This window comes from Anabrus simplex, chromosome 5, assembly GCF_040414725.1.
Source record: "Anabrus simplex isolate iqAnaSimp1 chromosome 5, ASM4041472v1, whole genome shotgun sequence".
Classification (NCBI taxonomy): Eukaryota; Metazoa; Arthropoda; class Insecta; order Orthoptera; family Tettigoniidae; genus Anabrus; species Anabrus simplex.
Window position 1 is genome coordinate 9636362 of NC_090269.1, and position 25644 is coordinate 9662005.

Sequence of the window (25644 nt, forward strand, 5' to 3'; positions counted from 1 at the left end):
CTGAAGCAATGATACAAGTTGCCAACACGTAAGGGATTATTTGAGGTACTAGTAACAGAAACTGTGAAACGTGTGCCACGACCATGACAAGCAAGGTTTTATTGGTGCAGCAAACTTTTATCACCCAAAAGGAAATAATAAAACCATGCACCCTAACAGCTGACTCTCACCTGATAAATGAACGAGTGACAGAACATTATTCTTGGAAGAAGTTAACAGCGCTATCAGCAGTAATTATGAATGCACATGTCAATGTGAAATTAGGTCACATAGTGGTAATGAAGTTATATCTGAATTACAACATTAACTCCTCAGCATTGGAGCCATTTAAAGAGCTTCCTACCCCATCGGCCAGATGAGATTTCAACTACGCGCAACTGAAATACATTGATTCATTTAAAGCGTTACTACAAGTATAAGAGTAGCCTCATGATAGAACTATGTACATGCAGATAATTACATAATTGTTTCACATTTTCTTAGTAATTTAGTTTCATGTGATTCGAAGCACTCTTCATGACAGCCAAGTCACACTCCTGGTAGCAGTACACAGACGCCTTCTTTTTACCGTGTTTTGAGCACAGGATACGTCTCGGAGGTTTGAATTTCTCACTCTTGGGTGCTAGTTTCCTGATAAAATTTCTTTCCTGCAACCTTGGAACTGTATTATCTGATGTGCGCCGGCCTAGAATATTTCGTTCCCCGCCCGAGCGAGCATATTCCACCAGCTGAACTGCTCAGTGTTTGTGTCTGTGACTTGTCTGAATATTATTAGAGAATTTAGGAATCAGAATTCACTGTTGAAAACTTCCCTTTGCCCTGTATAATTATCTATCGTCTCCTACACAAAATTTCCAAGTACTGGTTCCTCCTCCTCGTCACTCTCATCATTTACCACTGCATCCGCCACAGCCAGATCATCTATTTCATGATCACTTCTGCTAATATTGTCACTACTATTTCCGACTAAACTTTCATCTGAATTATACAATATTTCAAGCACATTACTGTCAGTCAAATGACGGCTGAGCGCGGCGTGTCACGCGGACTGATGAACTTGCAGCGAGACCGAAAGCAACGGGATGAAAGTGAATGAGGGGAATAACATTTATGGCCAAACAAACCAACTAGATACATATTTCAGATAAAAGGTCGAGACATCGTCTTTCAAATGAGATACTGTATATACCATGAACTATAAAATTATAATAAATAAATAAATATAATAAATAAACCACACTCTTAATGTAAAATTAGAGCAAAGAACATCATGCGAAAAGACAAACTTTTCAGATCATCATTTCTTTATTTTATTCTGTGGGAAAGAATGAAGCACACAGACTTCTAAAAAAGCAGAGATTAGTGCTCAGACTTACTTGACAAATACTTATCCTTGAAAAAACAACTACATTTTAATGATTTTTAGTTCTTATTTACAACACTGATAAACCTGAAAATGTCTTCTTGGAAACAAAACAATTTACATATCCATAACTCCAAAACACTTAGCGCTATAGCCGTAAATGCGAAACCATGTATGGATCTATACTACTTATAGAGGTCGGCGGCTACGGAAGAAAAGAGGGTCTATACTACGTATAGAGGTCGGCGCTGAGGGGTTAAGAAGATAATTTATGCCTAATTTTACGACAATCTATGAGTGTGATTAGTGTTAATTAAGTCAGATAATAATACAAGAATTCAGTATCTGAATTGAACCTGTACTTCCGGAAACTGATAGAATATGCTATATTTAAACAAGGGTAGTGAAAGCGCTCACCCTCACTCTGATCCAGACCATCACAACAGGTTTTCATTCTAATTTTGGCCATCACAGTGGACAGTGAAGCAACCTGTTCGACGCCCGACTGGAGCTTATGGAAGTGTGCATGCTTCCATGATTTAAACATTCAATTATTAAACCAACAGACGTCGAATATTATTATGGTAGTCACTTGTGAGAAAGTATGTATCATTTCATAATATTGAAAGAAACTGCATCCAGGATTATTTCTAATTGTCTTGTACAAGTTTAAGTGCATTACTACGGAACTGTAGTCATGTGAAGAGGACCTCTACAGTAATTGAAATACGAGGAGGGATTTCATCGTAGTATTCAACATGCATTCCACTATGAGCTGCTAAATCATCAAACCGCCCCCAACGGAGGAGAAATGCAGGGGCATCTGCCTTAAACATCTCAATTAAGGATGACTTCTCATCATTCAACATGAAGTCTGCAGTCAAAGTTAAGCCGATTACATCTTATACCAGATATCTGTGCTATGTAGTTGTGTACTTTTCCTTACTTTTAGGGTGTGGTCTCATAGTTAATCACTTGCTTTATTTCCTTATAGCTTGTCTATTAATTACTTCTCGATATGGAATACGTTGAAATGTGGATTTCCTTTTGAATATTTAAGTCATATGGAATTGCAGGTTTTCCTAACCACGTGTTATGGTCTTATGACAGTGATGAATCATTGATAGTTTATCCGTGTGTCATCTTGGCCATCATTATACATTTAAAGAATGTTATGCTATTTGTGAATTGACTTGTGAAATCTGAGTCTCATTTTAAGTATTTTCTATTTTTGAGTGATATTTCAGTAATATTCTGGAGCTTACATTCATGCCTCGTGTTCATCATTGAGATATTAACTCAGATATCAGGTAATCATTCAATCTTGGAGTATTTTGGTAGAAGTATATGAGAACGAATGTTAGATTGGATCTTCGACACTGATTTTGACAAATTAAGGTTTATTTCATGTGTGATACTGTACGTTATTTTTGACCATGTGTTTCATGTGAGATACTGTGAGGGATTACAGTAATTTATATGGTATTATTTTATTAATACAACTTCCCCCATGCGGAGGCTGTCACATGGACAAAGTATGTCGACTACACAGTATTTTGTCTTCTAAGTTACAATTGAGTTTGTTAGTGTGCCAGATAGAAATAACCACCACAAGGCTCCGGAATAAATTTGCAACGAATTTGGGATATGGCATGATGTACAGTTCTTCAAATGTTATTGAGATGATTGCGGAGTATGGTCACTGCAACTCGTATTGCGGCGATAACGATGCCGTGAAGTCATGTCCGGTTGAGACCAAAAGAATCCCATAGCTGTACAAGAAATTTTGGGATTGTGCCTCGAGCTCCGATCATGAGTCCACGGACGGAAATACTGTCTAGGTGATATTTATCTCTATAGTAGTTTACACTTGGCTGGTAAATTGATTTCTTTTCGGCGTCCACCTCTTCGGCATTTTTAAGTGGACTTCTTGAATTAATTGATTATTTAATGCGTATAATAGTCCTTAGATAATTGAATTCTGACGTGTTTAGCGACGTTGAGATATTAGATGATTATTTGACGTTTGAATGTCAGAGGTGATAAATAGTAGTGTCTTCATGTATACGTGATTATGGTCATATTAGCTGAGTCTTTAGATAATAATAAGCCTTGCAGTTGTACTCCTAAATCTAGAATTCGATACTGTGAGAATGAAATTATCGTCATGTGGAGTTACTGACAGTTGTCAAGACTACAAGTGTACACGTTTTAGTAATGTTTTATTTTACCGGGCAAGATTAAGGCCTTCAGGCCTTCTCTTCCATCTAACCAGGAACTGAAATATACATATATTGCATTGTATTACTTACAATAACTAGATCTAATACAAATTAAATTAATAATAATACAAGGATGGCGAGATTGCATTAAGATGAAATAAATTAAGATTAAATTAAGATGAAATAAATCAGATATAAAAAGGGATAAATTCTTAAAACTAATATCCTACATGTAAAAAAAAAAAAAGGCAGTACATGAAATTTGATTTTAAAGACAAATCGGATAAGAATTTTATACTCTCTACCAGGACATCCATAACAATAGAATGGTTGGTAGCAGCATCAAGTTTACAGATGATCCTTACTGGTGCATAAAATGTCTCCAAAGTGCTTCCTTGAAAGTGCGAATAGCGCATAACCCTCTGATATTTTCGGGAAGGAGGTTCCGCTCACGGCAGGCAATTATTGTGAATGATTTATCATAGATGGCAGTTCTATGGGTAGGTAAAGCAAGGATGGAATTATTAGTGGATCTGGTGTTAAGACTGTGATAAGAGGATAAGTATTTGAAATATGAAGTAAGATAAAATGGTTGTGAAGAATGAAGGATTTTATGGAGATGGCATAGGGAATGCACAGTGAGACGGATTTCTAGTCGGGGCCAAGATAGATGGTTATATGAAGGAGTTACTTGGTCATAGTACCGTAGGTTACAGACGTATCTCACACAAGCATTTTGACCACGTTGTAATCTGCTCAATAACTTGCCTCGAGCGTCTCTATAAATCGCGTCACAATAGTCAAAATGAGGGAAAACCAGACTTACTACCAGCATTTTTTTTTTTTTTTTTTAGTTTTTCAGGAAATAAGTATTTGTACCCACGCAGCATGTGCAATGCAGAGAATGTTTTCTGGGTGATGTTCGTGATATGCATTTTCCATGACATGTCATCATCGAAAGTAATGCCTAGGACTTTAACGGATGACATGAATGGTATGTTAGTATTACACAACCTTATAGATGGAATCTCTGGTCGATTGATCTTCGCGAGTAGTTTTGGGTATCCAAGGATGATGGCTTCCGTTTTTGCTGGGTTTAACCTAAGCACACATCTCAAAGACCAAGAAGAAAACGATGTTAGATCCTGACTGATTTTATCTATGGCCGAAAGTATTAGATTTGGAGATGTATGGAGGTACATTTGTACATCATCAGCATAAATATGGTATTTGCAGTGTGTTAGGTTTTGGGAGACATCATTAATGTAAATAGAAAAAAGAAGGGGTCCTAACACTGATCCTTGGGGCACACCACACTGCACAGACCGCCAAGTTGATTTGTTTATTCTATCTGTAACACACTGCCGATGGCCATGCAGGTAGGAATGCAACCAAAGGAGGGCGCTGTCCGAGAAATGGAGGGAATACAATTTCGAGAGCATAATGTCAATGTCAACAGAGTCAAAAGCTTTGCTCAAATCTAGGAGTATTAAAATTGTCACTTCCTTGTTGTCCATAGCCTCTCGGATGTCTTCTGTGACCTTCAGTAGTGCCGTTGTAGTACTGTGTGCTTGACGAAAACTAGATTGTAGTTGGTCAAATAAGTTGTAAGTCGTCATGTAGTCTGTTATTTGTCTATGAGCGATGAACTCTAGCGCTTTGGATAAAGCAGAAAGTATGCAGATGCAATTTATTTCATTATTATAGCAGATTAGTTTAAGTTGAATTCTTGCAGGATTATTTTTGGTTGGATGAGTTTAAGTGATGATTTTTATTTATAGTTAAGGAAAAATGCATTTGCTGGTAAACTATAAGAGAGGGCATGCGGGTCCCCAGTTGATCTCACGTAAAAAATATATTTTATTGATGCATATTAGTTACCCCTGAGAGGTATCGTGTAGCAAGTCAGAGAATGATTTGACGCCTACAGTGAAACATGGAAAGGAGATAATGACCTTAATCGAAAATTGTGAAGGCGCCAAGAATTTATTATTGACGGATTAATGGAGATAAATGTGGCTGCCAATACTTAGCATCATATTTAATGCACGATCCATAAAACTGACTCCAATACGTGGAGTAGTCTGAAGAGGAGAAGCAGCCGGTGCAATAAATAGGTCGCCCAACGGGAGGCGAGAAAGATATTCCCCCAAAGGAAGGTGCATTAAATTGGTCGCCCATCGTGGCGCAATTAGAATTGTTGGACGGTGCATTAAATTGGTCGCCCATCGTGGTGCAATTAGAATTGTTGGACGGTGCACTTTAAGGAAATAATGGATAGAAAGAGTATTGCCACATTTGCAATTTTGGCACTTGAGCGACGATATATTTAATTTTCCTCTCAAGTACAGTGCCACAAAAGTTACATACTTCAGTGCACTTTACAGAAGAGGTTGAGAAACATCACCAGTGATCTGCAAACAAATCTCGCACTGCCAAACACAAACAAAGGTTTCAGGGTTTTCCTGAATTTCCCCAGCTGCTCCAACTATCCTGGCAACCAGAGTCTCTTGAAATGTTTGATTTAAATGGTTCCACACTGAAATCGTAGACCCAGTAAATGGTGCATGATGACTGGTGTAAATTCAAACGTGACAGATTATGGGAATTGAAAATTCCATCTCGTATAAAAGTATGCCTCATCAGTAAACACTACAAAGGATGCAAATCCAGGCTGTATTTGACACTGGTATAAGTACTGCTCTAAAAATAGTAATCATTGTGGATTTGCATATGTTGCAAATTAAATGTTCACAAAGAACATTCTATACATTAATGTGTGTGACTGTACATATGCTGAGGGAGGGATTTTGCTCCAATTTTCTCGCTGTCCTGATGCCCTCTTAATAGACTATTTCATGTAAACCTTGGTATACAGAAGCAAACATCATATGATGGGACATCATTGCTGTGCTGATTTTCCACTGCTCCATAGCAACAAACGATGTCAGTCTGCTCTATAATGATAATCACTGCACAATGTAACTAACTGAACCTATAAACAAAGCACGCATTACAACTGAAGATACTTGCGTCACCTAGTGACATAACAATCCAGTCTGGACGGCCAACTAGGGAGCAACATTTGAATTCTCTGTACAGTCGCAAACGATTAATTAGTTCAATCACACTTAACATAGCAATTAATATCAGAGAAGAGAACGAGAGGTTCAACAAACTACTGAAAAACTTATAATCATCTAGCGGAAAATGTGTATCTTCCACAAAAAAAACAACATTAGAAAGTGGAGATATAAAATACACTCACTTACTTGTATACCACGTCATGGAATCTCCCGCCACTGTTACAGCGTGCAACTTCTCAATGCTATAGATATAGTTGGGATCAGTCTTATCTTCTGAACTGAGAAGAGTGGAGCAAACCCAATGAGAATAACCAAGACAGCTCTCACGGTGCACACCTAATGAGGTGGTATGGCGGAAAAGATCCATAGCATCTCTATGTTCAATACTCTCTGCCAACAGGGCCTGAAATTAAATGTACAGAGTTGTAAAATCATGTAAAAAGAAAGAAGAGGATTGGTTAGTCCCCTTATCAAAAACAAAAAATACCTTAAACTCTTATAATCTTCAAGTATATATACAATATTCTCTGTGCTTCGACCATTTGGCTATATATATGAAATGCTAATGTGTATGATTTACAAAACTCAAGCTTTTAAACCAGAGGGAGTTAAAAGGCATGGTTTGTACAAAAAGTTTTCAGAGTCTCAATAATGCAGGAAAAATCTTGCATTTCTTGAAAAGTCAATGGAATATATTTATTTTTACGATCAAATCATTAAATGATCACTCCAGTAATTGCAGGTGAAGTCTTAACCTAACATGCAATACATTTTGTATTTTGCAGGTTGCTAAGCGACTAACACTTTCATTAAAACTGTCAAGACAGAGAATATACACTTCCTCTGATGATGGAAGAATATTATTTTCTACTAGATACTCTTTGATTCTCTGACGTTCCCCAGCTTCTAAATATGCTCGACAGATGGCAGAATGTTGTTAATTAATTACATGCTGCTAAGAGAAGAGAGTCTAGGTATATACAGACGGGAAGTTATCAAGTTGACTAGCCTTTTGTATGACCATTAATAAAACACAGGGACAAACTCTTGAAAAAGTGGGTAGTCTGCTTACCCGAACCACAATTCAGCCACGGTCAATTGTATGTTGCACTATTTCGGGCAAGATTGTTTGAAAGTGTTAAGATCCAGATATGGCCAAATCGTCGAAGCACAGAGAATATTGTATGGAAGGAAGCTTTTTAAACTAACTTATGAATGAATCAGTTATTATGTTATCATCATCATCATCATCATCATCATCCTTTCATGTATTAATCCTATACAAGAACTGTTACGGTCTATACAAAAGATTTGAATTTTCACGCCATCTCTTCCTGAGATGTCCCAGAGATCTCTTCTCACTGGGGCAGTAGTTTATGACTGCCTTGAGGATCCTCCTTTGTCCATCCTGTTTAGGTGTTCCAGCCAATTTCTGTCATATTCATAAATTTATTCCAGTATATATATTTTTTTTTTTTTGCTAGGGGCTTTACGTCGCACCGACACAGATAGGTCTTATGGCGACGATATATTCCAGTATAGGTCTGCTTTTAAGATCATTCAGCACTTCTGTATTTCTTTTGTGTTCCCAGTTAGTGACTCCTGCTGTTCGCTGCAGGTATTTCATTTCAGCTATAGTTATTCTTCTCTCATCGCATTTCCTCAGGGTCCACGCTTCACTTCCATAGCAAAGTACAGGTCTTGCCAAGGTTTTGTAGATTCCTGTACGGGAGTGTTTTTGAATTATTGACGGTCTAAAAGCTTTATTGATGATTCCCAAACATCTGATGAATTTGGAGATTTTCTCAGGTATGTCCAGTTCTTCAAACAGACAGTTTGTAGCCAAGGTATTTAAATCATGAACTCTTTCCAAAATGTTATTTAAGCAGATCTTGCTTCTTACAGGTATTAAGTGAAAGTGCAGGAAAAACAATATGACTGAGGCAGGCATATCAAGACGCGTTATCTGATCTACAAGGAATGCCGCGGAGCAGCACGGGTCCACTACTTTACAATATTTATCCAATTATACATGAAATTTGTAAATTTAAATGTACTTCAATTGCCACCGTTTGGAAGTGGTCGGGTATTACAACCTATGGAACGAGAGAGAGGAGATATAGCTTTATGAATCCTCCCCAAAAATACTTGAATCATAGATAACACATGGTCCAAAATATGTAAACATCAACTATACCAACCTATCAGGAACCAAATTGACTACATCCTACTAAACAAAATATTTCAGAACTCCATTATGCAACTTGCTGCATATCCTGATGCTCAACTATAATCTGTCGTTAGTTGCTGATGTGAAAAGGAATGTAAAATAAATCTGTAGAGGTCCTTATAAGATGCCAATAGACGTCATGAAATTGAAAGATTCCATCAGCAAAAAATTAGTTAAACGAGAAATTACCAACGAGTTACATTAAATCAACAACACTGAAAATATCAGTGGAATTGTTTACGAACAATACCATATTGAGTTTGTGAAACTTATAACCACCAACAAACAGGAAAAAGAAATAGAAGCAGGATGATACAAGAAATCTCAAATTTAATAGAACAAAAACTGTTAGTAAAAAACATTGTTGCTGACTAGGAAGTTACGGAAGCAAAGAAGAAAAGTGCAATGAAATGGAAGAACTAATCAGTTATTATGATTCATTTTGTATACAGAACATAAAGCAAGTGAAGGAAATACCAGGAAAAGATAGAACTCAAACCACTTCTGACATCAATTGACAGATCTGGAAAATCTATCTTCCGAAATAACAGGAGAATGGAAAGCATCCTTAAACAACCTCTTCAATGATAGTAGGATTGAGATACTGACTGATAACAAAATGATATAGTGGCTAATGTCTTATCAGTGAGGACCTGAAAAAATCGCATTTGCGATAAATGCAAATTTTTGAATCTTGTACTGAATCCAAGCCTACAGTAATTCTAATGTGGAATAAAATTATTTTTATGCACATATAGAAGTGCGACAAAATGCGAATTGTGACCCAAAATGCGAAATTAATATGAATATGCGATTTTGGTGCGAATTCTGCGAAAATGTGCTATTTTACTGGCAAAAACAACATATTTCGGCAAAATAGTCAGAAATACTCAAAATATGATGCATAAATCTTTTGACCGTTCCGATCGATGAAGAAAAGTAGCTGATCGATTGCTGCTTGCTGATTTAAATCGATATTTACAATGGGAATAGCAAGGGGAATAAGATCTGTATCGATTATTATCGAAATGTAAATCGAGAGTCATGGAAATAACGAGACAGATGCAGCGTTGTTTTCCTGTTGTTCAAAATTGAAACTAGTGAAGAGTAGAAAGTCGAGCTATTGTTTAGGTTATGGGGCGCACGACAAACACTGCGCACGAAAGGGCTCAGCAATATGCAAAGGATGGTCCTTTACCCTCTCGAGTTCCCCTTCAATTTATCTTGAGATGACTACAATTTTATAACCGTTTTTCTCCTGTAAATTACCAAGTAACTTGTTCTTCTAGTCACCTCAGTAGTGTGGGATTAGCCTCTGCATCATCGGGCCACAAGCCCAAGTATTGTTTTAAAACAGAGTTTTCAAGGAGCGCAGGTGTACGCCTCCATACATTTTGTGTTTGGGCAATAGATACCCCTGTGTACAAAAATTGTAAATTGTACGTTGGGCCTAGAGAGACCAGAAATTGAAAGATTTTTTGTGCATTGGCACTGCCGGTGGCTACAATTAGCCTACACAGTGGCCTCCACGGTATGCACTAGCCGTGCGCCTTGGTAGGTGTGCTAGGTACCAACTGATGAGCCCAGCCTAGCACACGGGGGGCAAAACGCTGGCAGCCAGGAATGAGTTAGCTGGAAAATTTATAATGTCCAATAACGGACCATTTATATTGGTATTATAAATTTACTCATTCGGAACAAATATTACAGATTCTCTCTGGGAATCAACATCTGTATCATCTGATCGCCAAGCAGACATCAATTTTGAGTAGTGAGACAGAGTCTCTCATAGTGCATTGGCACTGCCGGTGGCTACAATTAGCCTATGCAGTGGCCTCCACGGTATGCACTAGCCGTGTGTCTTGGTAGGTGTGCTAGGTACCAATTGATGAGCCCAGCCTAACACACGGAGGCAAAACACTGGCAACCAGGAATGAGTTAGCTGGAAAATTTATTATATCCAATAACGGACCATTTATATTGGTATTATAAATTTACTCATTCGGAACAAATATTACAGATTCCCTATGGAAATCAACATCTGTATTATCATAAGTAGTATGTTCCGAGCTGTTACCGGAGAGCCGGCATGGAATGACATTAGTAGACGAATAAGTTTGAGTGGTGTCTTTAAAAGTAGGAAAGATCACAATATGAAGATAAAGTTGGAATTCCAGAGGACAAATTGCGGCAAATATTCATTTATAGGAAGGGGAGTTAGGGATTGGAATAACTTAGCAAGGGAGATGTTCAATAAATTTCCAATTTCTTTGAAAACATTTAAGAAAAGGTTAGGAAAACAACAGATAGGGAATCTGCCACCTGGGCGACTGCCCTAAATGCCGATCAGTATTGATTGATATTGATAAAATAGATATAAACCACTGATAATGTGTGATAGGTGAAAGACTCGTACTAGTTTATCACCAATGTAACCTAATTTTCTTTTCTCAGATGATGTTTAAAAATTGTACAAGGCTTACTGTCAACAAATTACATGGTGGATTATTTTAAGCTATAACTTTTCAGGAGCCAAGTACAACAGGGAACCAATTTTGTTATGTGAAATAGCTATTCATAAACAAGATGCACTGATTTGTCTTACCTGACCAATCCAAGCTTCAATATATTCTGGTTCTATTCTCTGAGAAGCTCTAAAGGCTGCATTAGCCAATATGATTTCACCAAGGATTAAGTAAATTGTACCAAGATTGGTCCAAGAAACAGGGTTATTTGACACCAACTCCAGTGACTTGATGAAACAATGTTGTGCCAGTTTAAGGTTCCTTATTTCTATACAGGAACAGAAGAAACATGACTCAATTTATTCTTCATATATTAATAACAATCAAACACAGTAAAACATACAGTGGTTAAACTTCCGTAGAGCACATTATCACTGTTGCCTAGAAAAAACACTACGTGCAATATTCCAGCTTGGAACTTTGGCCATAAAAGTTCTGTCATCTAAGCTGTGTGTGTGTGAGAGAGAGAGAGAGTGTGTTATATCAAAAAGTTCTTGTTCTTAATTATATACACTATGTGATCAAAAGTATCCGGACACCTGGCTGATCATGACGTACAAGTTTGTGACACCCTCCATCGGTAATGCTGGAATTCAATATGGTGTTGGCCCACCCTTAGCCTTGATGACAGCTTCCACTCTCGCAGGCATATGTTCAATCAGGTGCTGGAAGGTTGCTTGGGGAATGGTAGCCCATTCTTCACGGAGCGCTGCACTGAGGAGAGGTAGCGATGTCGGTCAGTGAGGCCTGGCACGAAGTCGGTGTTCCAAAACATCCCAAAGGTGTTCTCTAGGATTCAGGTCGGGACTCTGTGCAGGCCAGTCCATCACAACGATGTTATTGTCGTGTAACCACTCCGCTATAGGCCGTGCATTATGAACAGGTGCTCGATCCTGTTGAAAGATGTAATTGGAAGCAAGAAGGTGCTTAAAACATCAATGTAGGCCTGTGCTGCGATAGTGCCACGCAAAACAACATGGGGTGCAAGCTCCCTCTATGAAAAGCACGACCACACCATAACACCACCGCCTCCGAATTTTACTTTTGGCACTACACACGCTGGCAGATGACGTTCGCCGGGCATTTGCCATACCCACATCCAGCCATCGGATCGCCACAACGTTTTTCCACTGTTAAATCATCCAATGTTTACGCTCCTTACACCAAGCGAGGCGTCGTTTGGCACTGACCTGTGTGATGTGTGGCTTATGGGCAGCTGCTGCACAATGAAGTCCAAGTTTTCTCACCCCCCGCCGAACCGTCATAGTACTTGGAGTAGATCCTGATGCAGTATGGAATTTCTGCGTAATGGTCTGAATAGATGCCTGCCTATTACACTTTATGACCCTCTTCAAGTGTCGGCGGTCTCTTTCAGTCAACAGATGAGGTCGGCCTGTACGCTTTTGTGCTGTACATTTCCCTTCACATTTCCACATTCACCGTCACATCAGAAACAGTGGACCTAGGGATGTTTAGGAGTGTGGAAATCTTGCGTACAGACTTCTGACACAAGTGACACCCAATCACCTGACCATGTTCGAAATCCGTGAGTTCCGCGGAGCGCCTCATTCCTCTCTCTCATGATGTCTAATGCCTACTGAGGTCGCTGCTATGGAGTACCTGGCAATAAGTGGCAGCATAATGCACCTAAGATGAAAAACGTATGTTTTTGGTGGTGTCCAGATCCTTTTGATTACATAGTGTATATACTGGTGAACAGAATTTCTCCACAAATTGCCATAGAGCAACCTTTTCAGACATAATGATGATACACAGGCTAATATGCTAATACAGTGGAACCTTGGATTGCGAGCATAATTCGTTCCAGCGACATGCTTGTAATTCAAATCGCTCGCATGTCAAAGCAAATTTTCGCATTAGAAGCAATTGAAACGCCGATGATTCGTCCACTAACGGAATCACTGATGTCTGTTAGCTCACTGGAATTGTTTTCTTTTCATGCAACTTTAATGAGGAACCTGTCCACTGACTGCTGCTTTTGCCTCTTTTTGAGGATTTCACGAAGACGTGACATTGCATTGTCACTGAACAGATTCATCGCTCGCACTGCTACAGCCTTATTCGGGTGGTGTTTTCCTACAAAATTTTGTACCATTTCCCACATTTTGCACTTCTCCCGATCTCAGTTGAAGTGAGAGATTTCAATGACTTTTCCTCCTACTCTTCCCCAGACGAGATCTCCTTCATAACCTCCTCCTGTTGTTCACGATGCGGGTCCATCAGTTCGTTGGTAGTGAGTTCCTGCCTATGTTCTTCCACCAGCTCTTGAATGTCCACGTCATTCACCTCCAGCCCCAGGGTCTTCCCTAAGGACAAAATTTCATCGACAATCGGCGGCTCATTGTCATCAAGAATCCTCTCAAAGTCACGTCCAAGAATACAGTCAAGCCACAGCTTCTCCCAAGCGGAAGTCAGAGTTCTCTTGGTGACCCCATCCCAGGCTTTATCAACGATCTTCAGGCAGTTCATGATGTGGAAATGATTTCTCCAAAACTCTCAGAGGGTAACGTTTGTTCCTTCAGTCACTCAGAAGTATCGCTGAAATAGTGCTTTGGTGTATAGCTTCCTGAAGTTCGAAATGACTTGCTGATCTGTAGGCTGGAGAAGGGGAGTAGTGTTGGGAGGAAGGAATTTAACCTTAATGAACTTGAATTCCTCCAGTAAGTCATCCTCAGGGCCTGGAGGATGAGTAGGAGCATTGCCCATAACCAGCAAGACATCGAGCCGCAGATTATTTTCTGAATGGTATTCCTTCACTACAGGACCAAAGACCTTGTTCATCCATTCAACGAAGGAAATACGAGTGACCCAAGCCTTAGTGTTGGACCTCCACATAACATTTAACCGGCTCTTCTGCATGTTGCATTTCTTGAAGGCTCGTGGATTCTCAGAATGATACACAAGCAGGGGCTTTACTTTTAAATCTCCGCTCGCATTAGCACACAATAACAGGATTAAATGGTCTTTCATCGGCTTGTGACTGGGCACTGAATTCTCTTCTATTGTAATGTAGGTCCTTTAGCATCCTTTTCCAAAAAAGTCCCATTTCATCGCTGTTAAAACCTTGCTGTGGCAGGTAACACTCGGGAACAATGAGCTTCTGGAACTCAGCAGTGAATGCCTCAGCTGCCTTAGCATTCGAACTGGAAGCCTCTCCGTGCTTCACAACACTATGGATGCCACTTCTCCTCTTAAAGTTATCAAACTATCCCCTATTGACCTTGAAGCTTTCTTTGACTTGTGTTGACATATGTGTACTACATGGTAATTTACTTACGACAAAGTCGGCGTACAATGTCTTTGCCTTCTCACAGATTAAATTCTCGGTTCACAGTATCGCCTGCTAGTTGCTTCTCATTTATCCAAATGAGAAGCAACTTTTCTACATCTTCCAGAACACGTGGCCGTTGCTTTGATACTTCTGCGACTCTTTTTGCTGCTTCGTGCTTTTCGATCATTTCCTTTTTAACTTCCATCGTAATCATCTCCTTCTTCAGACCGAATTCCTTTTTTGCCTTCTTTGCATTCACTGGGCCCATTGTTGCAGAACAGTTATAACACTAATGAAAGAAACAAAACATGTACATTCGTACAGTGTTGACTATGCGAGCGAGGCACACCAACTGAAGTCCAGCGCGGGATTACACACACTTGCCCAGGAAAGAGAGAGGCAGGGGGAGGGGAAAGCGTAGGCACACGTGACGCTTATTGTGGAACCTCATTCACTTATCAAGTTACAATTTATTTAAAATGTTTGCTCGTCTTGCAAAACACTCGTAGATCAAGCTACTCGCATTCCAAGGTTTCACTGTATGCTCAATAGTATGAGAGCCCTATTCACCAGTAGAGGTCTCAATCTTCAGCTCTGAGTTTGGATGTTGCGATGCTATGTTTTCGGTGTTTTTCTGTATGGTTTCAAAGCAGGATGTTTGGCCCTTTGCTGGAGGGGCAGACTGAAGCTTTGAAAATATACTTGTACTGGTTGTCCACAATTAAAGTTATGGTGTTCAGTGCAGTACGGCACGGGTTGTGATGATCGTAGGAGTCTGAAATTTCATAGATATGCTAACTAAGTAATGCGCTCGCGAATTATGCCACACAAATTATTAGTTCCAAGTTTGGCCACCAGGTGAACATATGGCGCCATAAGCGGCTAGAACTTGCAATATTCTGTAACTCTGGTGTCAAAATGTTCTTCCAGTAGAACTGCATTGTGTCAGTTCCTTGACTGTTACTTAGCAACTCATGTTGATTCCTTTTGCTGAAGTGAATCTTTGCTGTAACATAATAAATTTGAAATTTTCTGTGTGAAACGTAATGCCTATTGGGAAGAGAGGCCATTCACTATGAGTGAACTACTTTTATCAGAATGGCAGCAATAGCAACGCTGCATTGTGGGAATATCACCAACAGAAACAGCAGAGAAGAGGTTCCATGACAAGTAATGGGCTGAAGAAAATGATTAAAGGCCCATCCCCATGGATCTTGGTGATGACGTTGCTGGAGCTGTAGCAGATTGTGCACCACGTTCTTCCAATTCTATAACCAGTGCTCGAGCTGAGTCACAAATTGTCGCTATCCCGGTCAACAGTTCACAAGATTTTGCATCGCACTTTACACTGGTATCCCTACAAACTTCATACTGTTCACAAACTGAAACCCCAAGATAACATAATCTATAAGTTTCATGTCGTATTGATTTTTGATATTCACAGATATGAAGTTTTGAAGCTTCCACCTAATCAATACTTTATTTATGTATTATTTTACAGTACCGGTTTCGACCGTGTGAAGGTCATCTTCAGCTGACTAATATAACATGTAATTGAAACATGACTGATACATTGTCAGTCTGCAATATTCTCTGTCTTAGCTTAAGCAATCATCTACGTTAAATGATATGAGAAATAAAACATAATTACTGTTATGTACATGAATGATGTAGGTTTAAAATACAATGTTCTTAGATTATAAACATTCACTGCTTCACATTAAAACTTATAACTAGATTAAATAAAACATTTTGAGGCACAAATGAGTTTATACGGTGTATTGCGTATTTATACGGTTACGTAACTGGCAGCATAGGGACAAGTAGCAGCGCGCCTTGTAAGATCACTGACAGCAAGCAAAGAGCAAGAACATGTTTTCTTGATTCAGACTAGTGTAATAGTATTTCGTTCGTGGATAAATTTGGTAACCAGTTGAAATTGAAGAATTTGACGGTTTAAAAGGGCTAGCAAGGTCATTACGTAACCGGCAGCATAGTAGCAGCTCGCACCGTAAGGTCATTGACAGCGAGGACATATTGTTTGGTTCAGACCAGTGTTATGCCATTTGAATTTATGGATAAATTTAGTTGAAACTGAAGATTTAGACGGTTAAGATGGCTAGCATGGTCAGATGGGATTAAGAGGAGGAAATTCTGATTTATATGAGAGATCTTAGAAATATAGCAGACTTAAGGAAAGGGGAAATTTTCAACAAGAGAGCAGAAAATATTTTAAGTTCAACATAGTGACTCACTTGAAAAATGAAAATCCACAGCAGGAATTGTGCCAGCTGCCAAAGCCTGTTGCACTCCTCTGGGGCAATGATTAATGAATGACAGATGAAATGAAATGATATTGGAAAGTGTTGCTGGAATGAAAGATGACAGGGAAAACCGGAGTACCCGGAGAAATACCTGTCCCGCCTCCGCTTTGTCCAGCACAAATCTCACATGAAGTGACCGGGATTTGAACCACGGAACCCAGCGGTGAGAGGCCGGTGTGCTGCCACCTGAGCCACAGAGGCTTCAACATAGTGACTAACTTAATAGGTTATTTATTTATTTTTATGGTACTCTGCCATGAATTATCATACAACCGTCCTCATTCAAAATGGAGACTGATTTAGAAACAAGAAATAAATGCCTTCACCGTGATAAAACCTTTTTCATAAGGCTTGCTTGTCCACATGGGGAAGAAGCATAAAGATAGATTATGCTAGTACTACGCCCTGACGGAACGACCTACTACTTCTACGGGCTCCACAGGAATATTGTCTTCATTAGGAAGAAATTTTAGACCACAGTATAAATATTCGGACTCTGAGACAGAACGTGAAGATGTACAGGATGAACAAAACGAGAAGACTGTGAACAGACCGGAAGATAATTCCAATACGCGAAGAACCCAATGCCCTCACTGTGGTGGATATTTTCAAGGAGCAAGAGGTGTAAACATTCACATTAGTTGCTCTCATCCACAAATACATCGAATTACCTTGCTAACCAACTTCAGTCAACACATATCTCAGTCAGATGATGATATTATTTCCATTGAGCATCAATATCCTGTTCAAGAGGAAAACTCTTTTCATTCAGAATTAAAGGAATGGAAGAACAAATTCATTCAGTTCTCCAGTGAACAAGATTCTGAGTTTGCCATACTTGTGTGGGAGTTGTCGGAATTTCTGAGTAACTCTATCCATCTCTTACCAACAAGTTTGTTCATGAACAATATTCTCGTATTGACAACATAAAATTAATGCCAATACATTTTGTGCAAATGTTACTCCAGCAACATCGAGAACAAGTAAAATGTTCATAACATAGGCAATTATCAACTGTAGACAATTGTTAATATAGTTAACGAAGTTTCAACGACAATCATTCAAGTCAAGCAACATTGAATCATTACAAATTAGCCAGATCTGAAAAGGTCTTTTAAATAATTTTAAAGGATGTTCACCAGATGAGTTTTGTCAATAAAATGTTAGACTTAGATAGATTTTAGACAAATATGTTTTAACTTAAAGATATAATTTTATTGTTATAGGACTTTTAAAATAATATAAGATTTCTCAATCAGGTTTACAAGCATAACCTTAATCCAATAGAACAGATTCATGATCTTATATAACGTTAAGTAAATAATAATTGGCTGATGATGCTCACGAAAAAGGAGTGAAACATGTACCATATCAACAACTTAATGAATATGTAATTTTTTTTACGTTTTTATTGTATTGAATCGGTGGTAATTAACAAAATTATAAGAATTTGTATCACAAGTAGATCTTCAATACAGACAAAAAATGAAATTTATAACCTGCAAGAACTAAGAAGTCGTGAAATGGCAACTTGGTGCTCTTTGCCACAGAAGGGGATCGGTGTAGAGTTGTATAAAGAGTAGACTCCGGCCAATAATTGGATTAGGCATCATCAGGGACTTTCTTTTAGCGAATGGCAAGAGGCAATGAAGATGACATCAAGTGTTTCTGCAGCGCGAACTATTCCGGGCAGAACTCAGGACGGAAACCTCTGTCGCAGATGCGTCAGAGAGAAAGAAACACTGGCTCATGTTCTGGGTTCTTGCCCCTACGGCGAAATACTGAGAAACTCACGTCATCACAATATAAGATCACTGATTGCAGAAGAACTCCGTAGCAAAAACTTCCGTGTACATGAAGAAGTCCACGGTTTGTCTATGACTGGGAGTACAAGACGAATTGACATACTTGCCTTTAAAGATAATGGCAAGAAAGGCTTCATTATCGATCTGACCATCCGATTCGAGCACCATATCGGCCAGTCTACTGAAGTTCATCTTGAAAAGGAGAACATTAACATGCCCACCATTCCGTTCTACAAAAATAAATACCAGCTGAATGAAGTAGAGATTATCGGCCTAATGATTGGTGCTTGTTGCACAATACTTGCCTTGTTCATAGAATTCTGGAAGAAGTTCGATTTGCCTATGAACAGCATCGAAAGAATAGTTACTGCCACCATACGTGGACCTGTACAAATCCTGAAATCTCACCTGTTCGGACCTCCATAACCTAAAAAATCCATATCATCGCTATATTTCTATGTGATAAAAACATTATCTATCCTGATATGCTTTACTTTGTCCGTTGTGGCAATCCATAATTGCGGGAAGTCGTTGATTCGTTCAATAAATATACATAAATGACAAAGTAAATGTAAATTTAGACACAAAGAAACATTTTATTTCTTTTTAGATGTAAATAAGGATTTGAGTTCAAAGAGCAGAGTAGATCTAAAATTTTAGCATATAGTGATCAATTTAATAGAAATTCATATATGATTTGAAAATTTCTATTTTAAAGTCTGTAATAAATTGACATAGTAAGTAAGCAAAAGTTGAAACACAAAGAAATATTTTAACAATTTCAAGATTTATATATAACTGTTATGTTGACAAGTATACTTGTAACAATGTACCAAGTCCAAAGATTATTGATGTTTTGGCACCACTGAAGAAGAGAGTAACTGGCTCTCGAAACATGTACGGGAGTTAGGTGTAATAAAATATGTAAAGAATTGACAAGGCGAGAAAGTGGTCTATAGAAATTGTCTTCCATACCTTCGTAGCTCTCAGCTAATTTGAGAGAGGGTTGGCCTGCCATTCCATCTCCCAAAGGGACATAACCAGATGTCTCTGCTGAGAGCGAATGTCACTGGCTGGAACCCTGTAAGACAAGGGCAAGGTAACAGCATCCTTGGCAGTCTTATCAGCTAACTCGTTTTCCACTACACCTATGTGGCTTGGGAGCCATATAAACATAATTCCAGCGCCAGTATCCGAACACCCGGCTAGCAGGTCCGAGGGAAACATGTATCTATAGGTTGTAGCACGCTCAAGGAGTCGGTAAATAGCAGAAATTGCTGGCACTCATCGGACAGTGTGTAACGCAGAGCTCCACAGATGCCATACAGCCCTGCTGTACACACACTACAGATTTCTGGTACAGAAAAAAGAAACCTGTTATTGTCAACAACGAACAAACAGCATACTCCCGCTTCTGCCCTCAAACCATTCGTGGACACAACGACCGAAACAGGGTACCGGCCAACAACGGACAGGAAGATTCTCCGATAAATGGAGGGGGTCTGTGTTTTCCTTCGGGCTGGTGTACAAATCTAGAATGATTTCAGGTCGTCGTAGTATCCAAGGAGATACCCTACTTGGTCGTCTAACAAGATGAGGAACTGAAGGTACATCAAATAATCTGTGACTGCTATCCAAGCGTATTCCAATTGGCTGCGTTGCTCGAGGGTAAGCAGCGTACAGCCGACGGTTTCCATTGTGGAATACGCAAGGATAGCTTGGGTGAAGTGGCATTTGTTGCAAATTTGCAGCATAGGACAGAAGCATTTGCTGGCGCTGTAGGTGTAAAGGTGGCACACCAGATTCAGCAATCAGGCTAGCAATGGGGTTTGTACGAAAAGCTGCCGTTGCCAACCTAACTCCGCTGTGGTGAATGCTATTCAGTTTGGATAGGACGCTTTGCCTTGCTGATCCATATGTTGCACTGCCATAATCTAATCTGGATAAAACACGTGCCCTATAAAATCCCCAAGCAGTGTCACTAAGAAACTTCAAGATGTTAAGCTTTTTAGCGCATTTCTCTTTTAATTGCCGCATTTGTGCCTGGCACGATAATTTGCTATTGAAAAGGAGCCCAAGAAACCAGTAAGTGTCAACTATGGGAAGAGCGACATTCCCTAAATAAAGCTCAGGATGAGAGTGAAAAGTGTGCTTCCAGCAAAAGTGCACAACAGTGGTCTTTGTGGTTGAAAACTGAAAGCCATGTTCTAAGGCCAACTGTTCCCACATATATTGTTTTTATCTTAAATACTTATAAGTTAGTTTTAAGAAGAGATAGTGTTTTATAAACTAATTTAAGACCTAAAGCATATCATTATAGACATACAATTGCATTGTCACACATAGTGACATACACGTCAGTTCCCGTTTCGACATGCCCCATTTGGACGTGACCAAATATTTGTTATCATATGGCATTCCCCAGACAATGTAATCTTACTCATAGCTTCATGATATATATGTGAATGTATTGTTCAGCTGAAGATGACCCTATGTAGAGGGTCGAAACCGGTACTGTAGCATAATAAGTGTAATAAATAAGTATTGATAGATGGAAATCCTTTCCTATTTCTAATTGCCAACTATAGGTGTTACGGGTTAGCAATAATTTCATCAGTTTTGAAGAACTGAAAAGGTTATCAAAGTCAACTGATGCCACCTTCCCCAGCATGATGACTCTGTCAGGCGTGAAACCAACTGCTCTCCTAATAATAAATTCTGGTCCCGTGTTTCTTTCTTCCCCTTGTAAATCTCACATTTCAGAAGGTAGTCATTTCCACTGTCTCCAGTACCCCATGCTTTGATACCCCATTTGGTGGGTTTCCCTGGGAGGTACTGTTTCAAGATAAATCTTCCCTTGAAACCTACCATAGCTTCATCTACTGTGAGTTCCTAGCTAGGTGCGTAAAAATTCCAAAATTTTCGGTAAGTTACAGAGCTGGTCTTGCTTTGTACAGAATATCGTAATGTTCATTTGTGGTGTTGGCCCGTTTACATGGCTAATTAGATGTAAATATTGCCCAAGTTTCCTAAACCGTTTCAGTGTCATTGCCTGCCTTACTAAAGGGCACACGCAAAAGTCTCCTAGGAAGTAATTGTCTATTTCAGGTAAAGCAACCAATCCCATATAGATTAGAACTCCTACATATGCCCTTATTTCATCAGCGATTACTGTCTTGCCAAGCAGTATCATCAGTGACAGTTTTTCTTTGTATATATTCGGCACGAATATTAGTCTGCTCTGCTACTAGCTCATAAAATTATGTTCCCACAAATAATTCAAAAAAATATTTTTCTGAGCTCCCGCAAGTTAAATCGTGATTTGGACCGGCACTGTTTTCCCATATTTTCAGTTCATCAAAACGAATATTCAATTTCGCATTCTTTCCTACCCATCGACACTACTCCGCGATTAGACGACATGTCGTGAACTAGAAGAAGAATAATCTTTAACTGAAAGACGATGTGTACAAAGTAGGTCTGCTTGGGAAATACACACAGGAAATGCTGTCAACAAGTTCCTTACAGCTTGTTGAGTCAAGGGAACACAGTGTGGTTTCATAAGGTCCTTCAATATATCTCTCAACACACTTCTAATGATCGCGGGTGTGATGAGCGCTTTGGAGCATTCAGCACGGCAGGCGGGTGATAATATTTGAGTGCTTTGGAGTGTCAGGGATGGCAAAGAGTTAATATTATTGTCTTGTCCAACAGTTCAAGATATTTCTCCTGTAATCTACACTGAAGGTCGTACTGACCATTTGCAGTGTGTTCCTGAAAAATTGAGCACCTTGACTGTTGTATGCCAAAATAATAATAATAATAATAATAATAATAATAATAATAATAATAATAATAATAATAATAATAATAATAATAATAATAATAATTGTACCGGGCGGTACACCTCTACGCCGCACATTTAAATCTTGCGCCAATTTGAACTCCTCCACAGGAGAAACACACAACTTGGAATTAGATCTACTTAAACTTTTACTCACAAGATGTCACTACCTTAATTTGGTGATTGTGAAATGTCCAGTAATGCACAAAATTCTACGCGTTTTGTTTACCATTTATCAAGAAGTTTGGACTTTCTGCAACAGATGTCATTACAAAAACTATGATCATGCACTCTGATGCGAAGTGAAGGAACTTTATTTGACGAAATTTTGTATTCATAAGTTTGTTCTTTACTAAATTATGCTCATTCATTTTTGGGTTGGCAATATTGATCTCTTCTTTCCGCCAGTTTTGAATTCAGCTAATCCCTAATTTCTGCAATTAATTTCTAACCAATCACCAGTTTCTTCTTTGATTTTGTATACAACCTTGTATCTGCCAATAAAGTAAGAGGGTGTGGCTTGATTACTCATGAAAGGTCTCGAACTTTCCCCGAGGATTTATAAACTGTGAATTTTCATGTCTCTTGGCCATTTGATCAACATCTAACTAAGTGTGTGTATGTGAAGCAGTTCTTCAGCAAGGTAATGGCCGTTTAACATCTTTATTTCTTGCTAGCTCAGCAGTTTAACCCGCGGGAAAGGTCCGAAACTTTACCATGTAACCTACTTTTCTAAAAATGTAATTTTCTGCTGGCTTATGTAAAAACTTCATAAAATCTGCAACTGTAATTTGTTGATAGAAAGTGATTTAACCTCTCGAGCTCCCCTTCATATTGGTTTGAGGTGACTACGTTTTGTAACGGGTTTTCTTCCTTTCTTTCTTCCTTTCTGTAATGTCTTAAATTATTCTTATACGAGTCACCTCCATAGTTTGGGAATAGCCCCTGTTTCATTAGCCTAGTGCCTTTTAGGTTTTAAGAATGCATAGTTAGGAGTGCAAGTACACGCCTCCATCGGGCCATTTACTTAACCTGTTATTTTTGTGCTAAGGCCCAGTAGGTTGGGTACGAGATACCTCCGTTTCATTTGTGTAAGTTGTGCCTTGATGGCAAGTTATTGTAAAGTCTGATATTGCCTTGAATAGGCTTGGAAAACTGAGAGCATGTCAGCTCTTTTCTAGTTTTGTAAGAAGGCCTCTGGGAGGCTTGACAATGTAAGGTGGGAGCAAGTGCTCCATGTTATTAGGGGATTTCTGCCCTTGAACAAATGTGTGCGTTGAGCTAGGAGCTCGAAATTGTAAAACTAGGGGCTTGTAGCCCAAGAGAGTTAAAATTCTTGGATCTTTCTAAGTTTTGTTTTTAGACTGCTATGTCTTTGTAATTTCCCTAAAGTGAAAAGCTATCAAATTTCTATTCTTTTCTGGAAAATATAACCTTGGTTTAAATGTTAAATTAACTTTGACTCTGTAGTTAGACAGATTCATCCTGGCACCTTCTTTTAACTCTGCTGTTCCAAAGATATCCCGGAACAAGTGGTAGCAGAGCATGGTTGAATGGGTCTCAATTAAGCCCCCTTTGACGGCTAAAAATTTGATTTGTACTCTATTTTCTTAGTCGCTGGAATTTCCTTTTCCTATTTTCTAAATTTGTAAAGTTTCTGTCATCATGTCCGGCCCTCGCGAAGTTCTCCATCCCGGCTACTTGCACAAGGAGGAATTGATTTATGAATTGGCTATAAGAACTATGTTCAATCTGGAGGCACGGTTGCGGCCGATACCACTAAGCTTAAGGAATCCCTTGAATTGCTAATTAGTATCCCAACTTTGGGAGAGAAATATATTGATGAGGCTCTCTCTACGATCACGGCCAACACTACTGAGCTAGCATCTGTAGTTAGTTTTTTGAAGTAAGTGATCCATCTCCAAATCAACTTAAAAGAGTACATGCTAGACTGTTTCACTTCTACAACAGAGTTAGCAATCTATTCTCTCTTAAGTTAAACGAAGTTCAAGGGAAGGAGGCTAGTGCTCTTGTTGAACACCTTTCTAAAATGTCCAGTAAAGTTAGTCAATTGTTAACTGGGGCAGCGGCTCCCAAAACCGACCAGCCCCCTGTGGTAAACATAGCTAATGAGGAGGATTCTTCCAAGGGTGAAGAAAGTAGAAAATCTGTGGTTACTCAACAGACGTCTGCCCCATTAGGTAATGAGTCTGATCGTCGTACCTCAATTCCACCTTTCTTTTTGAATAACGCTGTCTCTGAAGCCTCTTCACCCCCTAGGCCATTACCTGTTATGTCGCCTGGCTTTAGTAGTTTGCCTCATCCTTTGGCTATGTGTCAAACATGGCTACATGACTTCAACGAATCGACTGGTCAAAAAGTTAAAATATTACAGATTTAAACCTACAATCAAATTTCCCTATAACTATATATTACAAAAACAGAATTTCTTTCAACAAGCTATACTTTTAATTAGAAATATTGAGGTGTACACCTTATGGAAATATGACTATTCTTGTTTTACTGACCTTCAATCTATATATGTATATACTATTTTAATCATACAATGTATGTTTTTAATTCACCATTGTAATCACACCATAAGAGTCATGATTTATACTTGTCTTTGTACAATTATCCTTGGCTGATTATGACAGAGAATCTGTTGAAACTGGTACCGAATGTAAAAAAGTTGTGATGTTTTACCTGTAATGTAAAACTTTCACACAATATATAGTATTGAAAAGGTGGAACTTATTGTCCTTTCTTTGATGTAAATCTTGTTTCAATACGGAACCTAAGTATGAAATTCTTAACGTTAAATATGTTATTGATATTTTCGGTCAATTCTACTAGTGATGTCATTTCATTTTTACGATTTTTAGTTGAGTTTCAGGATCACGCTCTTGTGTTTTCTCTTTCCCCTTCTCAAATTCTGCAGATTACTTACCCT

At 38.8% G+C, this 25644-nt stretch overlaps 1 protein-coding gene across 2 annotated transcripts in view; it reads right to left on the bottom strand.

Moving 5' to 3' along the window:
• The window catches only part of LOC136873665 (tetratricopeptide repeat protein 37), a 311142-nt gene that overhangs the window by 86981 nt on the left and 198517 nt on the right, over window positions 1–25644 (bottom strand). For both annotated transcript variants that reach the window (XM_067146760.2, XM_068228003.1), the window contains 2 exons: window positions 11507–11694; window positions 6858–7074 (listed from right to left, as the gene is read on the bottom strand). In XM_067146760.2, the coding sequence (XP_067002861.1) occupies window positions 6858–7074; window positions 11507–11694 (405 nt within the window). The remainder of the gene's footprint in view (window positions 1–6857; window positions 7075–11506; window positions 11695–25644) is intronic.